The sequence below is a fragment of the Callorhinus ursinus genome, unplaced genomic scaffold, assembly GCF_003265705.2.
Source record: "Callorhinus ursinus isolate GAN/ISIS: 27379988/994484 unplaced genomic scaffold, GSC_fseal_2.0 scaffold88, whole genome shotgun sequence".
NCBI lineage: Eukaryota > Metazoa > Chordata > Mammalia > Carnivora > Otariidae > Callorhinus > Callorhinus ursinus.
The window spans coordinates 2,745,421-2,754,694 of NW_027397150.1; the positions used below are offsets into that span (position 1 = coordinate 2,745,421).

A 9,274-nucleotide genomic window follows, 5' to 3' on the forward strand; every position below is an offset into this window, starting at 1 on the left:
AAAGATGGAACCCAGGGCACTGGTGCAGCCCGGAGAGTGAGGGCTTTGTTGAATTTTGCCTCAGTCCTGGCCTACAGTTCACCCACCATCCCTCCTTCCAGGACCCGGGTCCATTTGCCAGGGTCACCCTGCCCTCAGGTTCCCAGCACTGAATGCAGAAACGGGGCGGACGCTTCTCCGTTGGGTTGCTGCTCTGTGCTCAGGTACCTAACGCCACCCCAGCTCTTTCGGCCACCGCATTGCTCCGTTGGCTCCTAGTCCACTGTCACCGAAAGCTTAGGCTCTTTTCACAGGAATGGCAACGAAGTCAGATCTTCCCCCCTCCTGCCTTCTCTGTGGATTTTGAATCTCCTGAAAAGGCCCTTAAAGGGGTGCCTGGGTGGCTCAGTCAGCTAAGCATCTGACTCTTGATTTTGGCTCAAGTCTTGAGCTCAGGGTCGTGAGATCAAGCCTGGTGTCTGGCTCCGTGCTGGGCGTGGAGCCTCTTAATGTTCTCTCTCTCTCTCTCTCTCTCTCTCCCTCTCTCCCTCCCCCACCACCTCTCTAAAAAAAGCGGGGAGGGAGAAAAAGAAAAAGAAAGTATTCGAGAGCCTAAGGAATCAGAGCCACAGAGGAAATGGGTCAGGAGAGGAGGGGAGAGATAACAGTCAGAGAGGGGGGGAGTCAGGGAGATAGAGGCCAGAGCCGGAGCATGGGAGATGAAAGTAAGAGACAGCGGAGGTGATGGAGTCAAGGAACGGAGTCATCGGGGGATGGGGGCAGCGGCAGGGAGGAGGGCCCAGAATTTAGAGACCTGGGGAATCGGAGACCCGAACAAGGTAGCAGAAAGATAAAGTTTAGGAAAAGGAGGAGCTCAGAACAGGTAGGGCTTGGGGAAGGAAGAGACCGGCCTTCGTAGGGCCCGGAGCAGGGAGAGGCCACTGGGACGGAGCAGTTAAGGGTGGGGAAAACAGCTGATCAGGGAGGGTGAACTAAGCGGGAACGCAGATCTCCAGCAGCGTGGGCTTCCTTTCGTGCTGAGTCTTGGGTTAAAGGGAGAAGCCATTGCCAGCGTCACATCGTCGTGCCACTGCGGGGCTGTTCGGGTGGGGGGGGGGGGGGGGGGGGAGGGGAGGGGGAGGGCCGCCACTGCTGCTCTGGAGCCTGAGATAACGCCACCCGTGGGCTCAGGTGAGGTTCCGAGGAGGGGCCGGAGGGGCTCCTCTCTTCCTCCGGGATTCACTAGGACCAGGCCCCCACAACCAGATGTCTAAGCCTTCAGAGAACAGGCCCCTCACCTGCTGGGAATGCAGGGGCCGGGAGAGGACACAGGAGTGGGGTCTGGGCTGGCTTGCGGGGGGCGGGGGCGGGGGCGTGGGTCCTGTGTTTTAACACGGGGCTGCCAGGGGCCACAGGGAAGGGCAGCACCGGGATGAGGAGACCGAACTGAGGGTTCCCGAGAACTGGAAGAACATCAGCCCCAGTGGATCATGTGGCCCTTGGCCAAGAGTCGTGGTTCTTCAAGAGGAATCCCTTGTAGTCGAGGCAGCCCTGTGCTGGCAGCCGGGCTCTCCGACCCGTGAGAAGAGAAAGGCGGAGCAGGGCCTTCTCAGCTGAAGCCGTGTAACACTCTGCTCTGGGGCTCGGGGGTTTCCCTTAACCGAGGCCAGTGGGGATGGGGGCCTCTGGGGGAGGAGAAAAGGGGAAGGAGGTGTTTGGGGACAAGGGGGCGGGGCTCAGGGCAGGAAATGAGCTAGGAACCACCATCACCCTCCCTCCACTGCAGGAGCCACAGCCCAGAGCTGAGGAGAGGACAAAGAGGAAATGACAGATTGGGGTGGGGTGGGATGGGGAGGGGGGGAAACGTGCCCCGCTCTGGGAGGAGCTCCAAGTGCCAAAAACAAGCTGGACTGGGCAGCCAGGATACCTGCGGTCAATTTCAAATCAAATCAAGCTAAGTTTGTGAGTGGCTACTCCATGCCAGGATGAGCCCAGGGTTGTCCCTGCTCCTGCTGGCTTCCGAGCCCCTCTAGGGAACCCAGGGAGGCAGTAGACAGGCCCCAGAGACAGTCCCACATCCACTGCTTTGCACCCTGCACCCCTATCCTCCAACCAGCCCCAGGGCATCTCTCTTACCCTACCCGCATCCCCCATTTCGGCAGCTTCTCCCCTCGCCCTCCGCGCCTTGAACCTGTTCCTCCTGCGCACAGGGAGGGTCATGGAGAACGGGGAAAGTCCCACCCCACACCCTCACCTGCAGCCCAGCAAGGCTGCAGAGGGCCCAGAGCCCCACAACCGTGTCCCTGGGCGCTCTCCTCCAACCAGGAAACCCCCACCCTCCCCAGTGCCACCCTCAGACTCTCCCAGGGCCCTTCTCCTGCTCCTTTCATTCAGACCCAAGGACCATCTATTGGCCCTTCTGCCACTCATCTGCCGACCCTGTCGTCCTCCCAGCCTCCCGCTCGGTCCCCAGCAGGGATGCCGTCACCTCTCTTTTGCCGGCTTCTCTCAGTTTCTCATCTCTCCATCCTCTCCCCACCCCCAGCCTCCCCATCCCCAGGTAGTTCCGCAAGGGAGCTCCCCTGCCTTCTCCACTCAGCCACGTTTCCTGCCCCACTTGCTCGTCAGCTTCCTGGGCGCCGACCCCAAGCCACTGCCCCTTCGCCATGTCCCTCGGACCGGACCAGATTGCAGAAGCGCCATGCGCCCCACCCAACAGCAGCCCTGAGCCGCCTCCTTACCCTCCTGGCCCGAACGCTGTAGCTGCTCCTGCAAGTCACACCCAAACACCCGCTCCTTCGAGCTGCCCTTCTTCTTTCCTTTCTGCCGAGACTTCATGGCTGGAGCCCCCCGGGCCCTGGCCCAGCCACCTCTGCCCGCCCCAAGACCTTTGCCCTACCAGCCCCCCATAGGATCCCAAGCCCCTCTGGGCTTGGCCCGGCCCCAGGGGGCAGGGCTCCGAACTGGGGGTGGAGGGTGGCCTGGGCAACAGGCAGCAGCTCCTGCCTCTGACTCTGGGGGCCCCCCCGGCTACTACACGGAAGTAGCCGTGGAAGAGGAAGCTGCCAGGACCCTGACAAGAAGCTGTGTCTCGTGGCCCAGGCTGGTACTCGCCCCTCTGGCCCTGCTCAGCCCTGGGGGAGCAGGAAGCTGTGCAGCTCCTCCAGCCCGCTTCCTGTTAGAGCATCTTTGCAACCACAGGGCCTGGGGTGGGGGAGGCAGCTGACATTCACATCCTCAACCCTTCACTGGGACTTCACTCATTGGTCAAGGCGATGTGACATCAGAGCCCTGGGGTGGGGTGGTGGCGCCTGGGGCGTGAGCAGGTGACTGACACCCTTAGAGACCAGAATTCGGGGGGTCTGGGGTGGAGACTGGAGGCTGGCTTGAAAGCAAGTTGGCACAGTGCCCTGCAAAGCACCCCCCGGAGGGAGGATGCCCAGGCTCAGCCCCAGACAGGCCTGTGACCTCAGTCAAGTCACATTACCTTGACGAGCCCCAGTGTCCACACGTGTGACCACGAAGGGGGTGAACTAGGTGATCTTTAATCCTTCCAGCTCTTTTTTGTGGACCTCACTTGGGTGTTAGCTTCTTTGTAAAGAGTGTACGTACTGCTGTTCACTCCCAGGCCTGTTTTGGGGAGACTCCGACGCGACCCAGGAGTGACGACACGGCACACGAAGGCGCGGGCTGTGCGGGAAGGGGCTTTTCGCTCTGTCGGCCTGCCCGGGGAACTCTCAGAGGCGGCAGAGGGCATTTCTTTCTCCTTAGCCTCCCAGCCACAGGCGTCCTAGCTCCTCCCCTACTTGGGGCCGAGGGGAGGAAGGTGCTGAGAGGGTGTCGAGTTGCCCAGGGGCAAGAGAGGAACCAGGCAGAACAGCTTTTATCTGTTTATTTAAAAACAGAATATCATTTTATGTACAAATATGCACATATTTACACAAAATGTACATCCTAGGACCCCAGATCGTTGGGCTCCATGTTCAAAGTCCTGGGCTGGTTGGGGAGCAGGGGATGATGTCTCTCTGTTGGTCCAGAAATCCAGCAGATTTCAGGCCAAGCAGGGTTTGGGCACAAAATCTAGGTATTCTGGCTGAGTGTGTTCAGGTGGGCCAGGCAACAGTGGACCGTATCTAACCCCAGCCCAGACCCGCAGAAACTGCCAGAAGAGCCCCAGGTTGGTGACCCCAAGGCCCCTGGGGAAAAGGAGACATTCCTGCCCCCAGCAGCTCCTTCCCCCCCCCCCCCCCCGAACCCCCCCCCCCCCCCCCCGTCCCTTGGGCTGTGATCACTACCCCGTCTCCCCTACACCACAACCAAACCAGGAGCCCTTGTCACCCAGTCCCCGCAACCCCCCCCCCAAGGGACCACAGACAACTGCCGATGCAGCGAGGAGCAGAGAGGCGGCTAGGGGAAGGGCCCAGGACCCCACCCTGTCCTCCTGCAGCCAGGGACCCAGGGGCTCACGCCCCGACTCAGACTCCACAGTGCCAGGCTCCCTCCCAGGAGGCTGCCTAAATTCAAGTGCCTTAGAAGGGGCACCTTTCCGAGGCACAGGCATGAACCCCCTGCCGGGGTCTGCACAAGGCCTAGCTTTGCTGACTTTCCGTGGAGGCTGGCCTCATGCTAAGCAAGCCAAGTAATAACAAACATCCAGATAAATCAAAAGTTTTTTTTTTTTTTTTTTTTTTAAGATCTGTTTCTCTTATTAAAGTATTCGGAGCAGTATTCCTTAAAAGAAACTCCCCCAGCAGATTTACTTATAGAAAATATGCACATGCAGCAGGCCCAGAGAACACCAGAGGCCACCAGAGGCCACCAGAGTGCCAAGGGCTTCTCCAGTAAGGGCGCTAGTCTCTGGCCAACCCCTGGGCTGGCTGCTTCAGCGTTCGCCCCTCGGCTCCCAAGTGGCGGGAGCCCGGCTCCCCAACTCAGGAGGCCAGAATCCAGTTCCAGCTATGCCTGCACACCTGGGTCTGACCCACAGTCTCCGCCTCTCGCCTCCAACTTTGCGTCATTAATACTGCTCTGGGGTCTGAGGAGATAACCTGCGCTTCCAGGCAGAGGTCACACAGCCACGCCATACACAAGCCAAGCCCATCACAGTTCACTTGGACTCTGACGCGCACACACACACACACACACACACACACACACACACTGTCTGTAAACACACACAAGCACAAGCGCGCGCGCGCACACACACACACATGAAGGGGGTGGGGAGGACTCAACCGGCAGAGCCCCCCACTGTCAAACAGAAGGGTTGGAGGAAAAGGTCGAGCAGTCAGTGGGATGAGGAGCATCTTCCTCAAGAAATAAGGTGTGTAGGGAGGCCTCCGTGTGATGAGTAGAAATTCCCCAGGTCAGCAGAAAGAGCCGGGTTCGGGGAGGGAGGCAGGCCTGGGTCAGACCAGGTGCCCCCGCCCATTGATGTAGATGCCATTGCCCGTGGGTTTGGCCCGCAGGGTCCCATTCTCTTGAACAAAATGGTTCATGGCCTGTTTGATGCCTTCATCCCGATCCTCCTCCTCCTCTGCCCGCCCAGAGCCTGGAGACAGCAGTTCCGTCTGTGTTTCAATCTCCCTCACCGTGGTCAGCGTGGAGTAACTGCGGCCCTCCGGCTCTTCACTCTGGACACCAAGGGCAGGGGCGCGTCAGGAGCCAAGGCAGGGCAGCCAGACCGGCGGTGGCGGGGGGGTAGGTGGGGGAGCAGTGGGGTCAGAGGTCAGGTGCAAGCTCAGGGGCTCAGAGCTGGGGGCCGGTAGCGAGTGTCAGGCATGGGGAGGGACAGCCGGAGAACAAAGGCACAGCAGAGGTGCCAGGGCTGAGACACGGGGACTGGTGTGGGGCCACTGGCCCACCACATCCGGGAGCAGGAGAGTGGTGGGGACGCCGGTGGGGCCGGGGGCCTCACCATCACAGAGCAGCTACTGTTGTCCTTGAGACTATCAGGGTGGCCCTCGGCTCTCAGCCCTACACTCTCCTCCGGCTGTGGGGCCCGGACACGGGGGAGGAGTCAGAACAGGGCTCCACCTCCTCCCTCACCACCGCTCCCCCCAACCCGACCTGTCCACTCTCCCTGATGCAGACGTCCTCACCGCCCCCGACCCAGCCCCACCCTGGAACCGGTGCTGATGGTGGCCTCCCAGAGCAGCCCCCAGGCCCGTGGTGAAGGGAGCCAGGCGGAGGAGCCCACAGACCCAAAGCAGCTGCGCCCCCAGCTCCACCCCCAGCCCCAGCTGCGAGTCCGGGCCAGACCCGGTGGAGGGCCGTGCTCCTGGTCCGCAGAGGGACCCCCGGCCCCGGGGGATGCACTCAACCTTGGCACACACCTGGCTCCTGGGGTCCGCGTGATGGGAATGCAGCCTCCGGATGGAGTTCTCCCTGGTCAGGGTCAGCTCCTCCTCACTAGGGAAGACACGCCCCTGTTAGCAGCTGAGGGTAGTAGCGGCCTCCCAAGGTGGGCCTAGCTTTGGCCAAGCCTACGTGACACCGGGCTGGAGGGGCCGGGCTCTGTGCTGTCCCCGCGAGTGTGTCTGAGAGGCTGCAGGGGGCGGGGTGTGTGTGTGCGCGCACACGTGCCTGCACCCCGTGTTAGAGTGTGCGTACTTGGTGATACCCGGGCATATGGATCCGACCCTCACTCAGCAGTACGGTTCTCCCCATTCAGCCGTGGCCCAGGCCCTTCTCACTTCCCGAAGGACTCTGCCCGCCTCCGAAATAAGCTCCCAGGCTCTCCCCTCTCCCGGGGCCTGGCCCGCACCTCCTGCTCACCTCGTCTTTGCTCCCAGCTTAGCTCTACCCGCCCAAGTGCAGCCAGTACTCACTATTTCTGGGTCATCTGCTGAGCCTTGCGCCGGTGGTAACGGGACATGAGCACCACCACCACCACAAGAAGGCAGAACAGGAGCGCAGCGATCACACCCACCACCACCACAGAGGCTGACACCAGGTCCACCTGCTTCCCTGGGGCATCCTGAGGGTCTGCTGGAGACAGGCCTCTGTCTGAGGGGGATGCTCAGATCCCTGACCCACCCCCCCCCCCCCCAAACCCCGCCCCCCCGTACTCACCAAACACATCCCAAACCACCCCCTCAGTCTGACCCCCTGCAAAGTTCATGCAGTCTCGCCCCTCCGAATCAGCACTGCCCCAATTCACCCTCTCCGTCTCGCCTGCTAGTGCCCCTCCAGGCCCTTGGCCCAGGCCCCCGCGGCTGCCCCGCTGCTTACCAAGAACATCCACAGTGACCTGAGAGTCCCTGGAGGAGAGCTCATTGCTGACGTGGCAGACATAGATGCCACTGTGCTCTGTGGTCAGCGGAGGAAAGCCCAGCGTGTCCCCTTCCGCTCGGACCCCACTGGGCAGAGGCCCGTCCAACCTGGAGGACAGGGAAGCTGGGGCGGGCGGAGGCTGCCACCACCCGACGTGCCTGGGCAGCTCTCTACCTCCCTCCCCCATGACGTCACCCAGAGCCGCTGGCTGTTCCCACGGTGCCCCTCCCTCCCCCAGGCAGGTCCGGGCAGAGGTCCCTTCTCCCTGCCGCCCAGCCTGACCCGGGCACCCCCCACACACACCCGGGGAAGATCCACACGTGTGCCATCCCACAGGCTCCCACGGGCATCACGTCATCCAGCCCCGGGTACCAGGCCGACGTGGCACGAGGTCCACACAACGGGACACCCCTTTCCTATCTGGGCTCAGATGTACTTGGGAAAATGTGACCGCACGTCCCAACACCCAAGATGTTGCACGGCAGGGTATACGAACAGAGCCCGAGGCACAGGCCAATGCACGGCTCAGTGGCTCACACAGGAGAACGTGCCTGTCGGGGGCTCCCACACGGGTGCACCTGACCCCTGCCTGAGTCCCTGGACGTCTGTGGTGGTGGCGCCGGCAATGCCAGGGGGTCAGAGTGTCACTTTAAGAGCAATAACAGCCAGATGTATCTTTTTGTCTCGTCCGCTTTAGGCACTCACATAAATACATAAAATGCGGTTCTTTAAATACTGTATTATATTTCATAATTTGAAAGTTAGGGGGAAAAACCAAGGACTTATTGGCTTATTCCCTACCAGTGACCATGTATTGCAGACTCCCTGGTCCAAGTCAATAATAATATTTGGTGACCATGCACATTCTTGCATAGGTCTAAGCATGTGCCCCAATTTATTTGGAGTTCAGGATATATTGTCCCAGCCCATAAGGAGTACACAGGACTGTGAAGGCAGGACCCTGGTCCCAAGCTACGCCCTCCCCCAGCGCCAGGCTCTTACCGTGTCCAGTTGTACGAGGGAGGGGGGTGGCCTTCACTCAGGCACTTGAGTGTAGCTCCTTCTCTGCCAACCTGCCACAGCTTTTGGTCTTCAAGGCCCCTCACAGAGGCCTCAGCGAGGACTGGAATGGGAGGTGGGAGGAGAAAGAAGGGGAATGAGGCTTTTGATCATGCTGTTCCTCGAAGGACCCCTGCCCCTGCCACCACCCCGCCCCTCCCCCGCTTCTCTGTTTCTCTGTCCGTCTCTGCAGCCGAACCTAGCCCAGCGCATCCTTGCTGGGTCCTTGCCACACGGCTCCCTCCCCTCTCTGAGCTCAGAGTCCACACTGATTTATCTGGGCAACGAGCCTCTAAGTCCCTCGGAAAAGATTCACACTTTTTCTGAATCCCCTGTTGTCGCCAGCGGAGTCACAGAACAGGTGTTCGGTAAACTCTCCCTGATTCTCCAAAGGCTTAACAATCCTACTCATTCACACATTTCTTTAACAAACATTTGTTGAGGACCTACTTTGTGCCAAAGGCTGGGTTAGTATGAATAGAAAAGAGTCCTATGCCTGAAGAGGCTCAGAGTTTAATGCCAGGAAAACCTTATCTATTGCTTACTGAGTACCACCTAATGCACTACGCGTTGTGCGAGATGCTTGGTCTTCGTGGCTTCTAATTCCCATCAGAACCCTGTAAAGTTCATCTAATTATACTCCTTCTGCTGCTGGGGACAATGCAGACAAACAAGACTGAATAACAGCCGGTATGGAGCAGAAGTAGGGCTTGTCCAACGAGCACGAGGGCCAAGCAGTGGGGCCGGCAACCTTCAGCAAGCCTGTCTGTCTTCATGGGCGCCTGCGTGGCTCAGTCGGTTAAGCGTCTGCCTTCGGCTCAGGTCATGATCCCAGGGTCCTGGGATCAATCCCTGCATCTGGCTCCCTGCTTGGCGGGGAGTCTGCTTCTCCCTCTGCCTCTCCCCTTGGCTTGTGCTCTCTCACTCTCTCTCTCTCTCTCTCTCTCTCTCCCCCCCCCCC

At 60.2% G+C, this 9,274-nt stretch overlaps 2 protein-coding genes across 6 annotated transcripts in view; both read right to left on the minus strand.

Moving 5' to 3' along the window:
- The window catches only part of ARHGAP30 (Rho GTPase activating protein 30), a 16,108-nt gene extending 12,936 nt beyond the window's left edge, over positions 1-3,172 (minus strand). Inside the window, exon 1 of one of the 2 annotated variants that reach the window (XM_025860674.2) lies at positions 2,721-3,172. In XM_025860674.2, coding sequence (XP_025716459.1) covers positions 2,721-2,817 — 97 coding nt within the window. In that variant the 5' untranslated portion in view covers positions 2,818-3,172. The remainder of the gene's footprint in view (positions 1-2,720) is intronic. The other variant, XM_025860675.2, reaches the window with a different exon arrangement.
- Positions 3,173-4,267: 1,095 nt separating this feature from the next.
- NECTIN4 (nectin cell adhesion molecule 4) overlaps positions 4,268-9,274 on the minus strand; it is a 16,671-nt gene continuing 11,664 nt past the window's right edge. Inside the window, exons 4-9 of one of the 4 annotated variants that reach the window (XM_025860711.2) lie at positions 8,257-8,377; positions 7,213-7,361; positions 6,810-6,966; positions 6,315-6,390; positions 5,897-5,971; positions 4,268-5,612 (exon numbers count right to left, since the gene is read on the minus strand). In XM_025860711.2, coding sequence (XP_025716496.1) covers positions 5,388-5,612; positions 5,897-5,971; positions 6,315-6,390; positions 6,810-6,966; positions 7,213-7,361; positions 8,257-8,377 — 803 coding nt within the window. In that variant the 3' untranslated portion in view covers positions 4,268-5,387. Of the gene's footprint in view, positions 5,613-5,896; positions 5,972-6,314; positions 6,391-6,809; positions 6,970-7,212; positions 7,362-8,256; positions 8,378-9,274 lie in introns of all 4 variants that reach the window. The other 3 variants (XM_073888200.1, XM_025860712.2, XM_073888202.1) reach the window with 3 other exon arrangements.